Source organism: Poecile atricapillus, chromosome Z (genome assembly GCF_030490865.1).
Source record: "Poecile atricapillus isolate bPoeAtr1 chromosome Z, bPoeAtr1.hap1, whole genome shotgun sequence".
In the NCBI taxonomy this organism is placed as follows: Eukaryota; Metazoa; Chordata; class Aves; order Passeriformes; family Paridae; genus Poecile; species Poecile atricapillus.
This window is the reverse complement of record NC_081289.1, coordinates 25314220-25338054: the sequence shown is the minus strand read 5'-3', so window position 1 is coordinate 25338054 and position 23835 is coordinate 25314220. Positions and strand designations below refer to the sequence as shown.

The window sequence follows — 23835 nt, the reverse complement described above, 5'->3', positions numbered from 1 at the left end:
TGCCTTTTGAGGTGGGGGGGTTACTGAGTGAAGACGCTGGCTAAAGAGAAACATTACGTTTTACTCCTACATTCCTTTTCTCCTTGTCCTTCCTTCTTTGACTTGCAAATCACTCCCTTCTATCACTAAAGAAGAAGGCAGCACTGCCCTTCCCCCAAATCGCCCAGGATTTCCTTTCACAAAGATTGCACGTGTACTTTGCTCATTCTGTGGAGGAGTGCCAAGGGGAGGAGAGGAAAAGAGGGTAACACGGAAGAGGTTTCAAGATTGTCTGACCTTCAGCTAAGTACAGGAACAATTCAGCTGCTCCAGAGTGTAAGTTTAAATAATTTTGAACCAGCACTAGAGTGACCATTAACAGAGCATGAAAAGATATTTTTGTCTACCTATTTGGAGCGGGCTCTGGCCAAAATTACTGCTCAGCCCTGGGACCAGTCTCCAGTGAGCAGTAACATGCATCAAAGATGCTCAGGCTAACAGTGACCCAGGCTGAAGCATCACACAGCACAGCACAGCTCTGGGCTGTCAGACTGCTGTCCTCTGAATTCTGGCTCTGAGTCAAACCACAGCAAATTGGAGACCTCTGCCCTGCACTCTGGTGTGTGAGGACTGCAGGACCCCGTCTGTACTGGCTGCAGCTCCAGCACAGACAGAACTGGGGTGAGGACTGTGGCTCTCCGATATGAATGCAGCAGTTGGGTGATAGCCTACAGCCCCTTTTCTCCCCCTCCAAGAAATCTGCCCTGCCTTCAATTTTTTCCCTTTTACCAAGAGATCACACTCTCCTTTTCTTCCTCTCACAGCCCCTCAACCTCTTTCTCCTTTTTAGGGTCCACCTCTTATTTTCAGCACCTTCTTTTCCAACCTCCCCTCCCCCATGACAATGCTACCCACAAGTCCAGGATGGTCTGTATCCAAGGCATACTTTCTTCCATCAAACCAATCTCCACTTGTGACTGGAACCTCAAGTCTTGCTCACCCCAGGGCCATGGGGTGAAAAGTTAATTGCTAAATCTAAAGAGGTATATTGTGAGTAAGGAAACACATCAAGGGACATCTCTTCAACACTAGAGCCTTTTTTTCTGCAATGTACAGCAAAAAATTCATTGAAAATGCACGAGGCCAGGGATTTCCCCACAGTATGTGAAAATTCTCTTTAGGAAGAAGCCAGTGTGGGGTGAGTTGCCAACTGAAATGTTCTGATGAGTTGGTGGCATGGGCTAAAAACAGACTTGATTGCACACTATAACCAGATGCAGTGGTGAGATGCAATTAATGTGCCCTTGTTAAGGTCCCCTAAAATCAAGCAATAGGTCACAGGAGAGGTAAGTTTAAACAGTTTATGGTGTTTGGTCAAAAATTGGACTCGAGATGTCAGTTCTTTCCTAACCTTAATGTTTTATGGTTCTATGACTTGTTCCTCCTGCCTTTATGATAACTGTATATAAAACACATGCACAGCAACGGAGAGGAGAGCAAGCAAGAGCTTACACGGGGCTATACGATAGTGTAAGACTGTACAGCCTTGCAAAGTCCCCAGTGAAATCATGGGGACCATTGCACAGATGGACTGAGCAGGAAAAACTTGACAGCCACTGGATACTGGGCTGAACAAGAGCTGAGGAGAACAGAGCAGGGGTAAACTGGGAGTGTCCTGGTTCAGCAGTCAGGTCTGCAATGCAATCCTGCAGAAGGCTACACACACTGCAGTGCTCTGCAGCTTGGTATGTGGAATGTGATGCATCTCTGGCATTGTAGAGGTGAACTTATTGAACTGTTGTGTTGTGGAACAGCAGTGGGAGCAGAGGTCACCATGTGTTGGCACAGTGTCACCACTCTGACAGGCTGGGAACACATATTGGGGATTACATGGCAGGAGGCACCAGAGAAGAAACCAGGATGAACAAGTTGGCATGTCCATGTAGGATCAGTGCCACTCTTTTTTTCTTCAGGAGGTGGAGCGGGGAAGACAAGTGATGCTCTGACATTTTGCCAGTAAACCAACAGTCAATTTGGCAAATAAAATTCCCTACACTGGACTTGGGGGTGGACACAGTTGAACAACAGAGTCCAGCTTGACTGCCAGCTGAACCAGGCATATTGGAGAGTGAAGGGAAAGGCCCCATGGCATACAGGCAAGCTAATCTTCCTCCAGTTCCTTGTGCTGCATGAGGTCTGTGAGCAATGTACCTGCATTCAAAGCAGTGTGCAAAGCCTGTGTGTGGATGTGCATCACACAGCACCTTTGATGGAAGACTGCTGGGAGAAGGAAACAGAATTGTTGTGTAGCACCTGGTTGTAAGCTGGGATCAGGAGAGATGGGAGGAATATGAAATGTCCCTGCAGGCAACACAAATTACCACAGCTCATGTAGTACTGAGGCCAGTGGTGCTGGTAGAAGAAGGGCTGCTTTAGCATTTAGAAAAATTTGCAGAGGAACAAAAAGTTTGCTGGGAAATGAAGCATGAAATAGTGCAACCTGACTGCTAGGGAGCAGTATGGAAGGAAGAGGAAGGCAGGTTACAAAGAAGACAAGTGAAGAACAGGGGACCATGGGATTACTTTTGACTAGACCAGACTCTTCCACAGAATCCAAACCTCCTTCAAGACAAAAGTGCAGATAGTAAAATATAAATAAACCAATAAAGAGTTTATATGCTGGCCTGGGATTCTCAAATTTATATAGAGAGCTGTAAAAACTCTAGTCTCTCAGTTTAGTCACGTGTCAATGTAACCTTCCTCCTACATCAGGGCTGTTATTTAGGCTACCTTTTTTGGCTACCATGAGCCCTATTCCACCAAAGATATGCTATTCCCAATTCCCTGTGGCAAATTTTCCACAGGACAGTAATGAACATTAGTGATTTGCTTTATATCCACTTCTCCCCAGCTTTAGGTTCCTATAGGAAACCCACCCACTGAGTCAGGGACATAAAGATCTGCAGAACATTTATAGTCCTGGTGTAAGTCCCCTCAGCTGTTCCATATGTCCAGTAGCATCTGTTATAGCTCAAAATAGGCTTTTGCAGTCTCCAGGCTTTGAAAACATTGTCTCTACCATCACAACGTTCTCAGTGCTTTGCCTGCATTACCAGAACAGATCTCAACTAAAAGGAGGGGGAACTTCAGAAGACACTCTTGGATAGATTTTTGATACATAAGAGGGAATACCCCAGAAAAACAAAGTATCTTGCTGTGGGAAAGAAGATCTCAGTTTCTCCTCTGTGGAGAAATCAAGGCAAAGTTAAGCATCTGGGAAAAGATTTGCCAAAAGCTGGGAAGAATCACTGAGATTTTGTAGCGGAAAATTCAGCCCGAGAAGGGCAGTTGAGTACTGCCAAGCTTGGCATAAATACCAGAGAGGGGGAAGGGCCCTGCTAGATGTCATCGAGCCACAGGGGTGAAATGTAGAGCAAGGGGAGACAGAAGATTTCCACTTAATTTGCAATCTCCAGGTGGATGGCTGAGCTTTGCTGCAGACATCCCTGCAACACACAGAACAGAGAAAAGCATCTCAGCCTCAAGAGGAAGCAGAGAGATTCCCACGGACCCCAAGGACTGCTGGGTCAGTGGCAAAAGAGAAACACAGTGCTTAAGATGCATCAGAAATATCCTGGAAGTACCCACAAAAGCCAGCTCCCTGTGTCTACTGCAAATAAAACTGAAATAATATGTCAATTTTCCTAATAACTAAATTTTCCTGGAGAAGCAGAACAGGCAGAGCACTCATCTGGCCACATAAACACAAAATCAGCTTCTCTCTGTACTGAAGGGTCACTTGTTTCAGACTCCTGTGCATGCTATATACTCAGCACTTGCTGCAATGCCAGCCTCAAGTCCTTGAAGAGCTGGGTTGCCAGTCTGGATGCAAGCAGAGAAATTGCAGGCTGTCAGTCACTGGGTGGTCAGACCATATGTGTGAGGGGGGAGGACAGAGGAAGAAATAAACTGGACAGTGAAACTCCAGCTGCCCAGGAGGTGAGCAGAAACAGAGCTTGCATGCATGGAAGCCAAGGCCAAGAAGAAGCAGCCAAAATGGTAAGAGGAAATACAAAGAATAAACACTCAGCAATAGGGTGGAATCCAGTCCTTTCAGTCAAATCTGTGACAATAAGCATCCACTGTATTCCCTGGAAAGGGCAACCCCATCACCCATAGATGTTTACAGGCACCTGTTGCTGCAAACCCAAGAGAAGAAACTGTCTCATTAACTTCTAAGTTACCAGTAGGCCAGAAGAGATGCAGATTCGTTTTCATTTTTTTACTGCGGGAGGTATCTGTGGGGTTTTTTTTGTTTAGTTTTGGGCATTTTTTGTAGAGGAGAAAATCCCAGAGAGAACAAATTCTTGAACATTATCAGGGATACCCGGTGTATTTTCAACTTTTAGAAATAAAATAAAAAGGTCTTGGGCAAAAATAGGTGCCAGTGTGGGCTATTCGTCTGTAAGTCTCAGTTCTGCTAAGTTTTTAAGGGAAGGTTACATGGTAAGAACAATAATATCCATGCAGTCCATTTTCCACTATGTAAGCTGACATCCACTGTTTCGAGAACAGAGCTGTAACTGACAACTGTGGACTTCAAGGCAAAAAAGCAAATGGACAAGGATCAAAAGCAGCAAGATGGTACAGAGACCCAAGAGAGAGGCATGCCATTGTCTTTCCTGGGTCAAAGAGCTTGTTGAGGATAAGAGGTGTGGTTCTACTCAAAGAGAGAAGGAAATATCTCATTTGAATCTCACTGTGGATTCACAAAGTGATTCCATAAAAACAGAATTCCTGAAAAGGATTCACCCAAGCAACATTCACGGAAGTTCCATTCAGCAGAACAACCTTGAAACATGTTTATTTACATTGTTTAAATCCCAGAATATTTTCTTTTTCTCAAAGGGGATTTTGGATCATGGGGCTACAAGGCTGCCTAAGTACACACTGTAGATAGAGCCCAAGTATGAGAAGAAATACAAATCAAGTCTCTAGCCTAAGCGCCAACCTGAATGCCGTATTTGCTCCTTTAACAGCCATCTCTTTCCACAAAGTTTTGCACGCAAAATGGCCATAATGTGCATGGGTGGGACAGCAGCAGAGAGCAGGATTATGAGGCACATTTATATAAAAGTGTGACCACCTCAGTGAATATGAATGAACGTGACTGAATGTTTTGAGTCAGGAGCTTGGCTTAACTCAGTTCCCTATGCTGGCAGCAGCACTCTCTGCCATCCATCTGATATGGTGAAATGGTCACAGAATCACAGAATGGCTGAGGTTGGAAGTGACTTTGGGAGGACATCTGCTCTACCCTGTCTGCTCAAGTGGGGTCCCCTAGAGCTGGCTGCCCAAAACCGCTGTCATCTTCATCCTCCTAAGCAGCGGCAGGGTAAGGACAAAGTACCGAAGCACCATGTGCACATGATTGTTATCCAATGCCTTCATCGCAAGACACTTAACCAGGAATGCTAAACCCATCTTTTCCAAATCCTGTTTCAAGGCAAGCTACGTGCACAGCTGGGAAACAATGCAGCTTATTACACTGTTTTCCCCTTTCCCTCAGAAATAATATTTTCAGGCTGTGCCCGCATGTACCATTCCACCCAGGCCCCGTCGTACACTGCGACATCTGGCTTGCCGCAGAGGTAGGCCCCCAGAGCCACGTGGCAGGCGGTGACTCCAGAGCCGCAAGTGGCTACCACCGGCTTTAGGAGGTCCACCTTCTTCTCCTGGAACAGAGTGCGGATCTGCTCAGGGGTCTTCTCTAAGCCAGACTCTGTGAGGAAATCAGTGAAGGGGATACTTGTCGACCCAGGGACATGACCAGGCTCAATTCCTAGAGAAAAAACAATACAAACAGGAATTAACCTCTATTGTCTGGGACAAGTCTATTCCAAAGCCTCTTCTGTTTCACTGAGAGGAGTATTTATTGCTTAGTGTATTTTGTTAAAACAAGTACATTTACACTTTGCTTTACTAGATTACTGATAACTCAGGAAGGATGGCTCTATGTGTAACCTTCATGTTATCACATGGACACAACCCTGCCAAGTTCCATTTTTGCCCCTAGCTCCCTCCACATCTTTCTCTCCATCAGAGCAACCCACACTGACGAAGAACCTCCACAGGTCGTTCTGAGGGGAAGAGTAGCACCAGTACTTGAAGAGACAAATGAAGATCTTTGAGGTGTATGGAAAGCTAGTTCCTCACCCCAGCCCCTCATGAGGAAAAAAAGACACATGGTTTCCCCACTGCTGAATTTTCAGAGTAGCACTTGCTAGTCAAGGGGAAAGGAGGACAGATGGACACACTGCCTGAAATCTCATCCCATAATAGACAGCCATTATTTCCCAGCATTACCTCTACAGGAGTCAAAGTGATGGACACCTTAAATTAAGCCCCTCTTTATAATGCCACTGTCTCAGAAGGCACATTACCATCTCGGGGCTCTGGCTCTACTCCCCGGAACCGTCCTGCAGCACGGGCATCCACTAGTTGGAAGCGATGGGAATCCAAGTTATCTAAGACATCCTCATATGTTTTCACCAGGGACTTGTCCAAGGTGGCATGGAACTCAGATGGAGCTACTTGGGTTTTCCCAGAGCTAAGTGCATTCCCCTCTCGCTGCCAGTTCTTCAGGCCACCATCCAGAAGGGAGACAGCTTCGTGTCCAAAGACACGGAACATCCACCATACCCGGGGTGCTGAGAAGAGACCTTGGTCGCTGCCATCATACACCACAACATGGGAATCATTCCCCACACCCAGCTTCCCCACATACTCGGCAAAGTCATTAGCCTTGGGCAGCATGTGATCGTAAGGCGAGGTTCGATCACTGCACTGGTCAATGTCAAAGAAAACCGCACCAGGGATGTGGCGCTCCTCAAACTCTCGCTTTGGATCACGCTTCATCTTCGGCAAATACCAGGATGCATCCACGATTCTTAAGGCCAGGCCAGCTTGCTGGGACTTGATGGCTTCTGAAAGCCATTTTGCAGACACCAGAGCTCGGTAGAGGAGTTGTTGCGACATCGCTCCCGAGTCCTGGCTGAGATTAGCCGATTTCTGTATTCTGCCTGAGTCCACCTGACTGCAAAAGGTAGAGAGCCACAAATTAGAGGGCAGCCTTTCAAAAAGCAGCTGAGCAAAGATGCATTTTGAGACCCGTGTCTGCACTGAGGTGCTGGCTAAGCCTACAATGAGGGGCTTGAAATGCTCCAGCCCCGAAAGTAGTTTCCCAAAGCTCATCCCAAACAATGCCCCGAGCGGGATAGCCACGGCGGTCCTGCTCTGCGCCCGGCCCCACGCAGCTCCTCTGGCCCCATCCAGGGACCCCAGCCAGCACTGACAGCAGCCGCAGCGGAGCGGGGCAGCCCCAAGGACCAGGCGCTCAGCGGTGAGGCACGGCCCCTCGCCTCTGCCCGTCCCGAGCACACCTGCAGCCGGGGCCTTACAGGGCCCCGCCGCCGCCCGCTGCGAGCCCCCCCGGCCCGGCGGGGCCGCGATTCCCGCCGCTTCGCCCCGTACCTCCGTGCTGGGCCTCGCTGCCCGCCAGCCACGGCCGCCGCCGGAGGGCGGGAGCGCTCCCAGCGGGCCGGGCCCGGCCGTGCGGCCGCCTCCGTGCCGCCCCTCGGGCCGCGCCTCCCGCCGCCATTTCGCGTGCGTCGGGCTCTGTGCGTGAGGGGAGCGCGGCCCGGCGGCGGCACCGCCACCGGTCCCCCGAGATGGCGCGGCAGGGCCTCAGCCGGGCGCTGGTCACGGCCTCCTGGCTGGCGGAGGCGGTGCGGGCCGGGCGGGTGGGCGCCGGGCTGCGGGTGCTGGACGCCTCCTGGTACCCCCCCAAGGAGCGAAACGCCCGGCAGGAGTTCAAGGAGAGGCACATCCCGGGGGCGTCGTTCTTCGACATCGAGGAGTGCCGGGACAAGTCCTCCCCCTACGACTTCATGCTGCCCAGCGAGTCCCACTTCGCCGACTACGTGGGCGGGCTGGGGGTCAGCAATGACACCCACGTGGTGGTGTACGACGGGGACGAGGTGGGCACCTTCTACGCCCCCCGCGCCTGGTGGATGTTCCGGGCCTTTGGGCACAAGGAGGTCTCTGTGCTGAATGGTGGCTTGAAGAATTGGTTGAAGGAGGGGCACCCCGTCACGGCGGAGGTCACCCAGCCCACCCCGGCTGTCTTTAAGGCCAGGCTGAACCGGGCCCTGGTGAAGACTTTTGAGGAGATGATACAGAACGTGTCGTCCCTAAAGTTCCAGGTGGTGGATTCCCGCCCCGAGGGCCGGTTTCGGGGGACCGAGCTGGACCAAGGTAATGGAAGTGGGACTGGCACCTGCCCCAGAACGGGATGAATGTCAATGCTAGACTGGGAGTAACAACTCCTGGCAGCCATCAAACAGATTTTCCTAAAGCACAGGCATGCCTCAGCCCGACTCATACCTTAAGGGATCCGCAGTTGCACGTTCAGATCCCAGTGCCATCGCTGAATGCTTTTGTTGCAGTTGGCTCTAAAGCTACAAGAGGAAATAGCAGAAAAGGGATGCAGTCATTTGGTTCCAGGATCTCCCATCCCACACGCTGCAGAAGTTTATCAAAATGCAAACATGGGAGGTGAAAGCTCCCAGGGGTTTGTTCAGGGTCCTATCTGAAACCAGCCAGCAGACACATACAAACTATCAGTATTCATACAGGCACCTCTCACCATAATGAGTGCACTAGCAAAAGCCAAGGTTTTAGGTAATACAGTAACCCAAGGGACATTATCCGCTCTGAATCCCAGCAAACAGAGAATTTGCTTGAGCTGATCTTTGTTCTTTTGCTTATGTAAGAAAAGTCTGAAGCTTTTAACAAATATATGGGGTGTCAGCCTCTCACTTTTAGGTGCCCTAAGTTACAGGAACCAAAACTGATTTTGTTACCTCGATGAAAGACTGGACACACAAGCAGCAGGGTTGGGAGAAGTCCTGTTTAGTGGGGACAGCAGGTACAGCAATGTGCCTGGAATGAAACTGAAGTTAGTTAAAGGAGGCCCTTGCTGTGTAATTTAAGCCTTGGTATATCCCAGAATAACCTCCCCTCTGAAAGAGTGTAAAGGAAACTTTCCTGACTGACCATTTAGGAGGCACTCTGGCAGTCACACTCCCACTCCCAGAGACTTTAACTGCTGGGACCAAAGCCCCTTCTCAGCAGGCGGCTCCACTGAACTGATGGGTGCCCCACTTGACTTCGTACACACCCTGCACACACGCTCAGACCAGATATTCTTACCGTCTTGAGCCTGGGTTTTCCTTAGCAGAGCCTCAAAAGTTTGGTTCCTTAAAGCAATTTATTAACAGCACAATAACACAAAAACAGCTTGAGCTTGTGCCTCCGAGGCACACTGAAAGGAAGCAAAGGAAACACTGAACTTTTATACCTTCCCAATCTGTGTGTGACAAAGTCCTGGTTCTTCCTGCTGAGTCCTCGGCTCCTGCTGCGTCTCAGTGTCCGGTCACCTGGCTGTGCCACAGGTCCTGTGCCCTCTGTTGTGCAAAGGGTCAGTGCCAGTTCTTGGCCTCTTGCCTGGGGCTCTCACAGCCCAGAGCCCAACCTGCATCTGACACTGCAGCTGCACTCCGAGCTACCTGCACTGAATGCGTTCCTCAACAAGGGAATCACAGAAATGGTTAGAAGAGAAAGAGTTTCTAGAAGAAAGCACAGAAAAGCTCAGCAGCAGCTGTTGGCTCTGAGCAGAGCCCACACTGCTGGAATGTGCAGTGGGTTTCTGTGGTCTCCAGGCTGTGTTGGCCCACAGGGCTTTCCTGGCTGTTCACATATGCGTGTGCTGCTGTACAGCCAGTTAGTGTGATAACATGTCCTGAAGTACATTCCTGCATCCAAACTTAAGGAGCATTTGGTTGTAAATGACAGTATTTACAGGTGGGTGGCCCAGGTGTCTACAAAGACAATGTGGCAGGTGGGAAAGGTAATGGAAGTGATGGAGGAGACTGTGGCAGGGGAAGGGAAAAGTTAGGCTTATCACTCATTCTATTTCTTCTCCTACCATAGCCATCAAAGTGAAGGTTGAATTTTAACCTCAAGATGTGACTAAAATGCTCCTTGCTGGGAGCTGGTGGATTTTGCATTCTTTCCCAAGGTGAGAGCTGTCACCAGATGACAAATACCACAGCCCCAACAGCATCTTCAAAACAGATTTTTCCTTTGAAATGCGTCAGCATGGAACAGCTTATTTGTGGTGGTCCAGTTTTGCTTCCCACAGCAGATCCAGCAGGATAAGCACTCCAGCTGCAGCTGCTCATTCCACAGGAGCTTGACAGCTCTATGAACCAAGCCAGCCACAGCAGCACATCAGCCAGCAGTGGGTAAAAGACAGTGCTTACACCTAAAAGAGCAATTTGAAATCAATGCTGATTAATTGCAGGGGTCATCCAATCAGGGAGGATGCAATTTAGAGAAGACTAATGGTCTTGGGGTTAAGGAACTTGCTGCCTTCTCAGGTGATTTCAGTTTAATTATTGCTTCAGTTCTCGACTTCCTAATTAAGTCAATTAATCTCTCCTGTTCTGTGAACTTCATCTCTAGAAGAGGCTAATTGCAGCTGACTCTTTTGCCTTTTTAGTTTTTCAGTTCTTTGTGGTAAGAATTAATTGTTCCTGTTTTATTTTTATCCTTGCTGGGATGTAGACCTCTGTACCGGTTAAGATAAGCCATAATATAGGACTAATTTTTATTTGCTGGGAGACATTCACCAAAGTTGCCAGAGTGGAGAAAAATGGACATCTCTATAGGCCAGGTCTCACAGGTCTTAAATTCGGTTATTGCTTTAGATGAAAAACTTGGATGTTCATGCAGAGTGTTCAGCATAAGCCTGACAGATGTGCAGCCCTGACCTATACACCAGGTAGTTCAAGGTGTCCCTGCACAGTGCTGTGTTCCTGGAGGAGCTAGCTGTCCAGGGCTGATTATAAAAGTAATTACATTATGGTTGCCAGTGCTGACCCTCTCTGACTGTCAGGCACTGAAAACTGATGGACAAGAATTACAGTCAACCAAATGCATACAGAAAAGTTGTGAATTTCTGAATTCTTTTGCAGATATCTGAGAAAAGAGGCAAAAGTTGCCAGGCAAGAAATCTATCATCTAAAAAAGAGCAAACCCAAAATTGTTTGATGAACTTTTACAGGTATTTTTCTTCTCATTCTCAGCCCTAAAGTAGTCCTTGTCTCCCTTCTGCATATAGAACTCTTCAGATTTTGCCCATTTTCCCAGCTTTCCATCCTGCCTTCCCCAAAAACAAAGCTTTTGCTCACCTTGAATGTTCAGTGGGAATGAGAATAAAATGTACATTTTTCTTCCCTGTCTACTCCTAGAGGATTCTGCAGTTGGGAGTGGACTGTCTTTACTTTGCTCATAATTGGGGACAGCAGTGGAGGGTGAGAGACTATCAAAGTCTGTTTCAACCCACAGAAACCTACGAGGACTTTCAGGGAGCTGGCCAGGAGCAAGCCTAAAGTGTTCCTTCCAGTGTGTTCACGGTAGGTTAGACAAGATCAGTAATTGTCCTTTCTAAGACATACCATTTGAATGGGAGAGAGAGATAAACAAGGAGGCAACAGAGGAGGCATTTGGAAAAGAACTATCTGCAGCCAGCACACTCCAAAGCCACAGGGAGTTAAATATGGGCAGAGCAAATCTTTTATCTTTTTGACATTAAGAAATTCCATCTGGAGCTTTCAGCACAAAGGGAAGGCTGGAGAAGAGGGGCTATGGTCTTAGATAAACAGCCAACAAAAAGAACAATATGTAAGCAGAGAATCTAACAGATGGGGAAAAGGGGATTAAGTAGTGAAGAAGATAACATATTACGGCTTATAAATTGTGAGGAAGGATTGTGAGACACCAAGATGAGTGAGACTTGGCAAAAGGAATTAAATAACAAAAACTTTTGGAACAGAGTGAGCAAAAGAGAAGGAGGGAAAGAATAAATAAGGTTGCTGTGCAGTTAGCAGGCATTTCAGGTGGAAGGTTATTTGTGTGTGGTCTCAGCATTATACTGAGCCCTGAGTCTGTGCTACCATGTTTTCTTCTCTCCTAAGGATAACTCTGCGGAGCAGGGAGAGGGCTAACCAAAAGATATCCTCATGCTCAGATCAGTGGGGCAGATGATCTCAATCCCAAATATGTATCAAAAATCAGTCATGTGACATTGCAACTTAATGAGGCAAGAATTTGATAAACTTATTCAAAGCATGTTTCTGTGGGACAGAAACAATTGTAAACTTCATATTTAGAATAGGGGGTACAGCACAACCTACCTGTTGTTCTCCTAACATGGATAAACTAGGAGGCTTTCAAAAAACTCTTCAAGAAAAAATATTTTAAACAACGACAAAATTGAGTAAAACATGTTGGTAGACTTGCACTGTAGCCAAGAGCTTTATTTCCTTACCAATTGAATTGGTTGGCCAGGTAAGAGAAATGGGGATGTGTGTGTCTAATCTTTTCTTCCAGCCATTGGAAACACCTGCAAGGTAGAGTTGTGCCATTTGGACTTCATTAATGCTTTGGGAATAACATTAGAGGGACATTAATTAGCTCAATATGAGGAGAGGGCAAATAGCACACATATTGTTAGATTAAAAAAATTGACTGAAAAGGAGATAAGTGAGATAAGAAGATAAGAACAGCCTGAAAGAAGATCTGTGGGGCTGGAAGTTTCCAGCATGGTCCCATCGTTAAGCTTCCATGTTTTGTTTCGTATTTTCCTGTGTCATCGAGGCATTGAAAATAGGGAGTTGTTACTGAAATGTGCTGCTGGCACAGCCATGGGAAGGTCTGAATGATCACATGGGGAGTATTATGTGATGTGACACCTGCAGAGACATCAGGGAAGTATAACGCTATGGAGAGCAAACCGGAATGCTTAGTAACCCAAAACACTGAACTGCTTGTGTTTCTCCTACAAGCTGATGAGCCACATTTGGAAGCAATGGAAGAGGATAAGACTTGGATTAATTAGTTGGGTACAGGAACATCACATGTGATTTAGCTTTGCAACAGCCTTGGCAACTCCTGGTAGGAGATGCCACTTCTTTATCCAGAAGCCTGCTAGGCACCTAGAGCTGTTTCTAGGGTGGCCAAGGCAGAGAAAAGGGTATCTAATGGGCTCTTATGCGGTTTAGGCTAAGGATGTGAGGTTGTTGGGTTTGCAATCAGTCTGTTGGAGCAATAGCAGACAGACAGAAAAACTATTTCAGTCATAGTGCAGTGTTAGCTCAAGGATAAATTGTGTATGGACTGATTGTGATGATCTGAACACTGGAAATTAATATTCCTCCTCACATGAGCCAGGAGTTGCTTCAGTGGGAGGTTTCATGACAGGAATCCAAACTGTTTCTCACATGGATGCTTTTTTGAAAGGCAGTTTATGAAATGATTACTGAAGTAGCTGGGGCCCAAGCTCTGTAGTCCTAGGGTTCCTTCCTGGAGTTTCTGACAGTGACTGCATCAATCTGGCATGGAGTATTCTCTGTTTCATATGGGACGGGAGCAGATGTATCCTCTTCTGTGTTCAGATTCCAGCTGCATCCAGTCTTGCCTTCCAGTCCTGTGTTTCTCTGCTCTTGACCTAGCAGAGAGAGATTATAAAGCTTCCTCAGCCACTTGAGAGCACTTCTTAGGCAGTCCAAGGGATTGTGGTTATGCAGTTTCAGCTCTTTCTCTCAGCTGAACACCCACATATGTGAATAAATGCAGTTTCTACAGAATTCTCCATCTTTCACCCACAGAGTGCAAGCACCGGTCTCTGACTCCAACAGACTTTTGAATCTCTGGAGCAAGAAAGTCTCCCTTGTAGATCAAAGTCAAAACTGCTCAAAAATGATTGTTTTTTCACATCTCCTCAGCTCCGACCTGAAGAGTTGTTTAAGGGTGGTGAGTTGTCAGTCTCAAATAAGAGAGGGGTACAGACCTATTTTAAGGTGTGTGAACAGTCTAGAGAAGTGATAATGATCATGGTGCCTGGGACACCTGGGAAGTGAATCAATTGCCCAGCAAGGTTCTTTGAGCAAGAGTTCCCTTCTAGTTCATACTCCAGGACTTCCTGATCTCAGTACATTACCCAGTGCCCTAGGATGACTCATAGAGTTGTCTGTATTGGGGTGATCACCAGTACTGCAGCAGAACCTTGCAGAAATCGTTTGCTGAGTGGATCCTTTCCTATTTACTCCATGAGAAAGTGGTAGCCTAAGCCAGGCATGTAAGAGGCTCCAGTAAGCAGCTTTGCAGTCTGAGAACTGTATACAAGGTTTTCTCAATTTTTGCTTCATTTTTTATTTCCTCTCTCTCGTACAGACTGTATTGCTGAGTGAGTTTTGCAGTTCTCTATAGAAGTGATGAACTGTTGTCTTCTGGAACTGGAAAAAATGTGATAAAAGCATCAGTCCAAAATGCTGCCTCTTATTTTCTCTTTTCCTTTTTAAATGTTAGTCACTGCAGAAGTCAGCAGTTTTTCTACCAGCTTCTCTCAGTAATGCTAAACATTTCTGATGGATGCATGAGGTGACTCCTAGACAACTGTGCTGTATTTCTAATGCACTCGGGGAGGATGAATCAAGACACAAAGAGGGTCTATCTGGAACAGGAAGAGAACTTGTGAAGCTGACTCAGGGCAGCATTGATTGTCTTTAGGCTCTGTCCAGCAGAGCAAAAATTCCCATCAGTTCTGTGCCAAAGCTGTTTTCCCCTTATATCTCACCATGTCATGTTACCACTCTGCATAGTGATGAAACTGCAGTGTCATTATGTGTGATGTCAGTCTCTGTGTAGGTATAGTTTAATAATTTGACTGTAACAAAGTCAAATGATTCAACTGCCCCATCTCTTCCATCTCCCCCATCTCCCAAGACGAGTTATCCCAATGATTTGGGCTAATGGAAAGCTGCCAATGAAACAGATTACTATTATGTGATTTTTTTCAGATTTGCCTCATTAGAAGTTCAAACCTAGCAAGGAATCATTCCCTAAAACATATTTTCAGTGTAATACGTAATGGTTTTGGCTCCAATGAGGTTTGATCCAAAGCCTCTCAAAATTATTGGAAAAGCTTCCATAATAATGGAAGCCTTAAGAATCTGAATTTGAAGGGTGTGATGCCAACCTTGTCCGTCGTATTTTTATATCTGCTACTCTCTGAAGACCTTGTTTTGACATTCAGCTTTGATCTTGCCTGAAGTGGTCAGCTACACCAGCAGAAAAACAGAACCTTTTCTGATTTCATCCATGGAGTAAATAAGAGGTGATAAAAAGTATAAATTCTGACTTCTCTGACCCCATTACCCCTGAGGATAGCTGCCTCAGCAGTCATGTGGATGACTTTAAGGTTTCTCTATGATTTCTTATTTATTTTTCTGAAATATGATTTTAAGGTGATGCAGAAATAAACTGTGAACAGATAAAAACTTTCACAAATTCCACATACATTCCCTGCTTCTGAAAACTGTGTCACTACGCACTGCTGGCATACCTGGGGGAGACTGGAAATGCATTGCTTTACTCCTCTTATCACAGGTGTCGTTAATGCCTTTGTAAAGGCATTTTCTGTGGAGGCTCTTTGATTCTTGTTATGTCTACGCTTCTTCAGATCTCAGTGCTTTCAGTGAGGAAATAGTTTGCTAAATATTTTGTAAGTTTTGACTTCAGCAAAATTGAATAATATTTTTCCTCTTCTTAGCCCAATACCACTTTGCATCTTCATCATCAAGTGGAACAAATGAGTCTTTTGGAGGGAGTGAGAGTATCTGCAGTGATGTCTCTAATGTCTCTTGTGGGTGTCTTTCATCACCTATGTTAATGTGTCCTTGCTTATGTTTCCTTTTCTGGTTCCCTCTCGCAGGGTTGGAATCTGGCCACATCCCTGGTGCTGTGAACATACCCTTCCACTCATTCCTATCAGAAACAGGGCATGAGAAGAGTATTGAGGAGATCCAGGAAATATTCCGTGCAAAGAAAGTGGATCTCTCGAAGCCGCTGACGGCCACGTGCCGCAAGGGCGTCACGGCGTGTCAGATTGCCTTGGCAGCCTTCCTGTGTGGCAAGCGCGACGTGGCCGTGTACGACGGCTCCTGGTCCGAGTGGTTCCACCGAGCCCCACCACACTACAAAGTCTCCGAGTTGAAGCGCAGCAAGGCCTAGAGGGAAAGCTCTGCCTGGGGTAACATGGTCTAGCAGCTGTCTCCAGCCCAGGGTAAAGCAAAAGGGAGGAGGTGGAAGTAAAGAGAAAATCAGTTGATTCAGATTTTGACAATTTTTTTAAGAATTATCATCAGGTTTCAGTTGAACTTTTGATTTTTGACAGTTAATAAAATCTTAGATGATGCATCTGTGAGTATTTCTAATTCTCCTCTGTTACCTGCAACCTGCTTGTGTTGGGTGGGAAAAGCAGCTCTGCTGCATGAGAGTTGCACTCTGTGCCTGAAGACATGCAGAAATTCCAGTGGCCTGATGAAAGATCAGGAGCAGAATGAATGCCGAGTCCAGTGCTAAAATACAGCGCTGGGTACTGGACATGGGAGGGCCAAGCTGTGGTTCTGTCATTGATTCTATGGAAGACTTCTTGCCAGCCCACCATCTTCCCATTTAGAATGTGGAAAATGGGAGTACCTTCCATATGGCAGCTGGGCCCAACCCACAGGGAGGTGTGTTGCTTCCCTGAGGTTCAGATAAGGGACACTGAAATGTATCAACTGGTATGGCCCAGTGATTATTATACTCTACTGGTGTTCCAGATAGGCAGCAACAAGGTCCCAACAAGAAGGCTGAGGTCAGAAAGCTCATGTGAAACATTTGGAGCTGCTAAAAGATCCATTTCTGCTAAAATACCGTCCTGTTGACTATCATGACTGTGTTAGGAAAGCCTCCCAGAAATCCTGTATGTGTGATGAGAAGTTTCAGGCACAGGTATTTAATGAGACATGAGCCTTTTACTCTGCTCTTTGTGTGTTTTTCCAATCAGCGAGGATAACCCTTCTCCACACTGTGTGAATTCCATTTCCCATGGAGCTGGAGCCCACAGCTCATAGATGGAGGGAGCATTGTTCCCTAGCAACCATCTCTACTCTTGAGCCTTCACCCAGGACCTGCCTGCTTGTACAAACCACCAGTCACCACACAGGGATCATGGACCAGGTGAGAGAGGTAGTTACAGAAGAGGTTTTGCCTCTTGGTAAATCACAGATATTGGCATTTTTAAATTATTTTATTTTTAAATAATTTAGAAAATAAAGGAGAGAGAAATGTCACTTCCACATCCATGGGACTCCTCGGGTTTGGAAAGTCACTGAAACCTCCTCACACTTTAGAGACCCAGTCAAATGTGGAAGGCCTATGAGACCACTCTTGGCCACATCTGGTGGCTGGTGAGATTGGCCAGTTCCCCCACCTGTCTATGGAAGTTTTCTGCTTAGGGAGAACAGCTTCCTTTTTCCTCAAAGGCTGCATGTCAGAAAAAAGTGTTAGGCTATGCTAAACATCTTTCAGAAAGAAAGATCATGTTTAATCCTTCTTAGCTCTTTGATCAAGATCTTTTCTGACTGGTTGCCTATTGTCCCTCACAGAATTAGTTTAGCAAAGCAATAAGTAAACATACTCCTGTGGTTCCTGTTATCCAGGAGGATGGTAAAATGGCCTTAAAGTCCTTCTTGCCTCAAGGTGTGGTATTCTCTGAGCAGTGCTTTGACTTCGGGGTCAGATCTAAAATGAAAAACGACAATCACATGCAGTTGCAGTGTTTTTATAATAACAGTGACAACATCATCATTGTTTGTTCTACAAACTAGAAATTAGGAACAGTCACAGGCTTTGGTGTCATTTTTGTCCAGGAGGAACTGGGGAAATTATTGATGAAAGGGATTTGGGAAATGAGCACATTGCCTCATTACACAGAAATTCTGCTTTGTTGGAAGAAATGGGAGAGGAGGAATTTCTACATCAGCAGACTGGAAAGTTCTTCCTACTGAATATAGTAATAATAACAAACAGACATGGGTTTTTTTAAGTAGGAGGTGGGAGTTAGCACAGCAGTTTATTTAGCAGCAGCTTCCTGCACTTTGATCATGTGTAAGTGTACGGCTCTTCTTTAAAAATAAAGAAGAGTGAGAGGGAAAAGAAGCAGATCATTCCCTGTGAGGTTTTTTTGTGGGAGAGGCTCTGCAGAGCATGCAGCACTGACTCCTGGAGTCTGGCTGATACAATAGCTTCAGCTTCAGGATCCCAATACTTTGTAAGACTTGGTGCTGCAAAGATCTGTCACAGCGTAAAACCCAATCTGCTGCTGATTTAAGGCAACCCTAGTGGAGCACTAGGCTTCCTACCCGATGGGCTGGCGCCTTCATTCCCAGAACTGCCTCAAGAGCAGAAGGTAAGCCCTGTGTCATGTTCTGAGCTAATCTGACGAGTCCAAACATGCATTCCTACCCAATCCAGATCCCATTTGTCCTGCTGCTAGTGCCAGCAGGCTCACAATTACAGTCTTCCACCACTATGGGGCAGGGCTTCGGTTTTGTCACAGCCTTGGATGGGCTAAACCTACCAAGCCCCCCTGGGATGGGGACGTGACAGAGGGTTACACAGACATTCCCTCTGCAGGAAAACCACTTCTCGTCCTAGTTGTCCCATGCAAATGCAATGCCTACAGAAGCCGCTAAGGGAGACTCAAGGACAGTGCCAGGTCCCAGGGATTAGTCATAGCTCAAAGAGCTGTGCAGGGGTGGAAATGCCAGGAGTTTGCTGCACTTTGGGAATGTGGATTCACAGCGTTTCCCTGTTGTTTGTATTCCCAGAAATGCCAAGCTCAGGACAACGCAGCATTAGAAACAGGACAGAAAGGACTCAACGACTGTACTGAAATGACAAAAAACTACTTGACCTGGGCATCTCTTTCAGATTACCAACAGCTGAGTTACAACTTCAACATTAATATCTTCCAAGGTGAGGGGGGACACCACCTACCCCTGACCTTCAAAGCTGGTTCCATCTATGCTTTGCCGGGGCTCAGGCAGCCACATTGCTCTGGGTAAAGATCTGACCATACATAATACTTTCCCCTCTTATTCCTTCTATTCAAGGTCACTGCTTTTCCAGGCTGTGATACCTAAGGAACTGGAATCTAGATACTCACATTTTATGTATCTTATCCCTTTCTTTTCTTTCACTTTTTTTTTCCCCCCCAGTGTGAAAAGTGAATGTGAATCATAATCCTTGTTGTCCCGTCCAGAGTTGTCCAAATGGACACCATTTACAATTTAATGTTCCCTTTCATCTCCAGTTGCTAGTTACCTCCCATTCCAGGGCCAACATAATTTCTCTTCCAGACTTCTAGACATGTGGAGCTCTGAAATATCTTTCCCAAACCTCTGTTTCCAAGGTTCCCCGGGATCCCTCCATCTAAGCAAATAATGGAAACTGAGCATTCATCCAAGAAACTCTGAGATAATTGTCCATGGTTCTTGTTTCTCGTTACCAGCATAAGGCAGATTCCTTTTCTTTATACAGTATGTTCCATGACAAGACCTTGCTGGGTATTGAGGACTGCATTGTCCTGGGTTTGTGTGGTTACACAGAAAAGAAGGACGTCTTTCCTCAGGGAGCTCAAAATCATTATTGTCAAGACAAATATGTGATTAAAAGGAAGGTGAAGAGGAAAGGATTAGAGAAACACCACACCACCCCCCCCCCTCCCCGCCATGGTTAGAAGTAAAGAAAGGATAAAAAGAGAAGTCACATTTGGCAACTCTTTAAGTATTTTGGCAGAAAATAAGATCAAGAAGGCCTAGAGTAGTAAAATGGTTTTTGGGGTTTTGTGCAGTTGTGCTGCTAGTAGCAGCTAGGAAGCTACTCACATGGATGAGGAGATTCAACAGTAGGGTAAGTGGGCACTTGGCTGAGGAAAGGGCACTGAGATACAAATAAAGATGCCTTGCAGCACCCTCTGTGTGTATCTCATACTTGAGGATGAAAAGCAGATTAATTGGGAAACACAAGTAACCTCCTGGGTGGTGATGGTGAAGTTATTTTTCAGTGCCCAGGCTCAGACCTGATCAAAGGTACTGCAGTCAGAACATGCCTTTTCTTGAGCACTTGCAACTGCTGGCGTTGCTCCCCTGTTCAATTCCAGGACTGCAGTAGGATGATTTCTACATACAATTTCTTGTTTGCTGCTCCTTGCAGGTGGTCCACTGAAGAGCCAAAGCTTGATGAGAGATTCCTACACCCCTGATGTATTTCAGAAGGCAGTCATAGATCCCAGGCATTGGCATGGAAGGACAATTAATGAGCTGGGTATGACTTCTGACATTAAAAGTATATTGCTGAATTCCTGAGATGGGTGCTGCTTCTGCCAAGAACAAAGGATGGGTTTGAGCAGAGGCACAAGGGGACTAGAAACTGGCATTTTAATAAGAGAGAAGCTTTACAGCTAGAATAATCCTTGGGGTATGATAGCAGTAGGAGGGAAGCTGTAACTGAACTATGATTTCCATTCTTTACAGGGAGATGGTATGAGAAATATTTCCTAGATCTTAACGTGCAGAAAGCAATGAAGGAGAAACATGGGAGGCGTAAAAAAAAAAAAGATTCCTAGAAGATGAAGGTTGAAGATTGGAATGCATTCAACAATGAGTCTTTTCCTTCTACCATCTAATAAACCTGCCTGTGAAATCTGAACCCATTGCCTGCTAGCTGGCAACAACAGATTTGTTCCTGGTGCTTTCTCCCCTCTCTATTAAAGTGTCTCTGGGGAGAGCAGTGTGAAATAAGTCTGAACATGCAAACAAACAAAAAAAACCATCACTGTTGCTCACTGATACCGTGGGAAGGATTAGTGTGTGAGGCCTGTACCCTTGGAGAAGGATGTGGAGAGGTTCCCACATGGAAATTCACCTGCTCAGCATATAAGTTGGAGCAGGACCTGTGAGTGGTGTAAGAGGGCAGTGGTGGGTGTTTGTGAACAAATAATGTTTTCTGGAAGATTTATGACACTTTGACAGCTGCCCCAGCACTCCAGGGAGTACAGAGGATGCACTGGGAACCAACCAGGGTTGTCCCAGCAGCAGAAATGTGCAAAAGGAAATGGAAATCCACCTGAGAAGAGGAGGTATCAGGGTGTTTGTGAAAGCTCACGCTATTTACAGGCCAAGCTGGTGAAAATAAAACCAAAGAAACAACAGCTTATTCCACCTAAAGGGAACAGGAAAGCTGCAAGAAACCTCAGGACTCCTCCAATGCACAAATCACCCCACACCATGCATGTACCCTTACTGAAGCTCTCATAAGCCCCACTTGCCCCTGACAGCCCTTTCCCTAGCCCAGAGGTGACTCTCAGAGAGAAGCACATGCCTCCAGCATCCAGTCTGTACAACCTGGAGTTTGGGAGTGTGTCTGGGCAGTAAGTAAGGACCACCCAAGGCCTGAATGATGCAGGATTTGCAGGGTCTTTAGTGCTTCCTGATGTGTTTTTCTCACAAATTTAATGGTCTTTATTGCAGGACTGCCTTCCAGCTCCAAAGTGTAGCAATTTGGTGCAGCAATCACAAAGTAATTTCTGGGAATAGCAATGCCCTGTTCTTCCCTGTCTGGTCCTGAGCTCTCACCATTTTAGAAGATTGATGCTTTGCTCAATAATATGAACTGTTTTGGGACAGAATTAGGATCGTTACTTCACCATTGGCTGGTGATTAGATAACAGTATGCTGACTTTGTTAAAGTAGTGAAGGAGGTTAAAATTTAACTAATATGATAATCAAGTGATAATCATTTTCCACAACCAATAATTAACCGGATATTTCCAGGCAGATGTCCAAGTCTTTCAAATTAACTAGACTGGCCAAATTGCAGCTTGTAGAAGCCTCCCTATGGGTTTGCTTTGTACATCAGTACTGAGTGGCTGCTGTCTGAGCACACACCACTCTCGCCTCCCCTGAACAGCACAGCTCTGTAGGAACAGCCGGTTCTCTGTGTTGCATCCAGCACTGATGGCCAATATAACTCCAGGTACATAATGAGTCTTCTGAGACCACAGCAGGTCCTAATCCAGAAAACATGGAGCTGAACAGAAACCCACTGATGATGTTTGGCGTACTGGAAGCAGGCAGTTCAGGGCATAGTCAGCTAATAGGCAACACATAATGTGGGATGAATCCACAAATAGATGTACAAATTTGTTTCTACTAGACATTAAAAATGCTTATTAGCCATTAGAGATAGACACTAGGGCAAGCAGGCAGACTGCAGGATTATGGTTCAGCTGGAAGCAAATGCCCTTTTGCTATTCATGGAGGGCTCATTAAGAGAGTAGATCAGAAGAGAAATGCACTGAAAGGTCCTGTTGGTGCACCACTGGGCACAAAATGGGGTGTTTGCCTCTTGCAGTGAAATGAAGTCACTGTGTAGACCTTTTACAAATGAAAATATTTTATAAGCACTTAAATAGAATAAAATACTTGGTGTTGTATAATGCACTCAAATGCGTGACAGCTGTTTGATGACAAATGAACATACCTATGTCAATTCCCCTTCATCTTCTTTGCTTTGCCAAATGGTACAGCTCAGCCAGGAACAAACACTTTCAGACAGGTGACACATGAAAGCTGCAAAGATAACTGAGATTATAGCTTTCAGTGAAGCAGCACAGCTGCTGGGGACAATCAATACCTGAAGTCTCTGAGTGCTGAACAGACTAATTTAGCCACAACCTTGGCAAGGAGCATTTTCCTGTGTGGCACTTTGTGTTGTAGAGTGCTTTGGCTATCCAAACACATATATGGAAAGCCAGCCTTGGAATCTCCAGGTACCCTGTCATATGCAGTTAGACAAGAACAGAGCTGAAATAAATGCTCATGCTCCCTGCAGCTGAAATCTCCCTTCTATCCATTCTTTGGCTCTCAACAGTTCATTCCTTCTTGCTTGTTTTGTGCTGGTGTTGGCACTTCCCTGCCCACGCTCTGAACTGAGTCAAACTGATAAACCAGCAGAAAATCAATACAGAAGGAAAAACAAAACCAAACAAAAGTTAACAGGTTAACCAATTAAAATTCCTAAGCAAAGGACCTTGTTGCAGATAAGGCAATGAGTGATGGGATATGCAGATGTTAGGAAAGAGGAGTAGAAGGAAAATGGAGGTGGAAATGGCCTTTCACTGCCTTTTTTATGCAGCAAGAAATTAGTTTGCCTTCACTGTATTGTCTCACAGAGCTCAGTGCTTTGCAACACAGGTAGCCCGTATTTAAGTGATTTTACAGGGTCTGATCATTGGGTGGCAGCTCTGAGCCAGCGTTTTTATCTGACAAGTCAGAAATTGGAAAAAAGTGTATTCTTCTCTGGTTTAGCTACACCATTCACTGAAATTGCTATTTAAGAACTGTTTATGTCATCCCCAAACAGTCGGTTCACTCGAAATATAATCACACTACAAGGATTTGAAGTAGAAGAAACCAGTTTCACCCCAGCTTCTGCAGCGCTCTCCTCACAACTTTTTCTAACAGCATTGGCTACTTCCCAGTTCAGATTTATGCATCACTGCAGTTGAATCACAGGTCATTTTGCAGGACATCACATTTAATAAATATTTCCTATTGTCCAAACAATATTGTGTTTTTCTTCTCATTTAACCCTCTGACTCTGCCTATCTCATGCTAACCTGAATGATTCCAACCTTTGGTGTCTCCACTGTGAATGACTTTGAATGGCTTATATAAAGAGATGGTAACAACTGTAAGAACAGAAGACAGACACTGCAAAGATTCTTATTAGGATCTTTAGCCAACTATTCTATTCAATCCTTTGTGCTGTAAAGCTTGC

General features: G+C 45.8%; 3 protein-coding genes and 1 long non-coding RNA gene across 6 annotated transcripts; 3 read left to right on the top strand and 1 right to left on the bottom strand.

The window, feature by feature from the left end:
* Window positions 1–4811: 4811 nt before the first annotated feature.
* On the bottom strand, window positions 4812–9507 carry LOC131592863 (3-mercaptopyruvate sulfurtransferase-like). 3 transcript variants are annotated; one of them, XM_058864704.1, is made up of 5 exons: window positions 9401–9507; window positions 8904–8982; window positions 8425–8498; window positions 6423–7075; window positions 4812–5821 (listed from the first exon to the last, which is right to left on the bottom strand). In XM_058864704.1, the coding sequence occupies exons 3-5, from the start codon at window positions 8463–8465 to the stop codon at window positions 5523–5525; spliced, it is 993 nt and encodes a 330-aa protein (XP_058720687.1). In that variant the 5' UTR covers window positions 8466–8498; window positions 8904–8982; window positions 9401–9507; the 3' UTR covers window positions 4812–5522. The 3 variants fall into 3 exon arrangements, with proteins under 3 accessions (XP_058720687.1, XP_058720688.1, XP_058720685.1); XM_058864705.1 differs by having other exon boundaries at window positions 9253–9455; XM_058864702.1 differs by lacking the exons at window positions 8425–8498; window positions 8904–8982; window positions 9401–9507 and adding an exon at window positions 7513–7596.
* Window positions 7646–16362, top strand: LOC131592864 (thiosulfate sulfurtransferase-like). The gene is made up of 2 exons (XM_058864706.1): window positions 7646–8295; window positions 15878–16362. Exons 1-2 carry the CDS (start codon window positions 7710–7712, stop codon window positions 16174–16176), a joined length of 885 nt encoding a protein of 294 aa, XP_058720689.1. The 5' UTR covers window positions 7646–7709; the 3' UTR covers window positions 16177–16362.
* Window positions 9665–15870, top strand: LOC131592867 (uncharacterized). The gene is made up of 3 exons (XR_009280721.1): window positions 9665–11167; window positions 11452–11519; window positions 13773–15870. It is a non-coding gene; the product is annotated as an uncharacterized LOC131592867 (long non-coding RNA).
* Window positions 16363–16495: 133 nt separating the features above from the next.
* LOC131592866 (testis-expressed protein 33-like) lies at window positions 16496–23478 on the top strand. The gene is made up of 4 exons (XM_058864709.1): window positions 16496–17169; window positions 18822–18969; window positions 20209–20319; window positions 20529–23478. The coding sequence occupies exons 1-4, from the start codon at window positions 17038–17040 to the stop codon at window positions 20618–20620; spliced, it is 483 nt and encodes a 160-aa protein (XP_058720692.1). The 5' UTR covers window positions 16496–17037; the 3' UTR covers window positions 20621–23478.
* The last annotated feature ends 357 nt before the right edge of the window (window positions 23479–23835 follow it).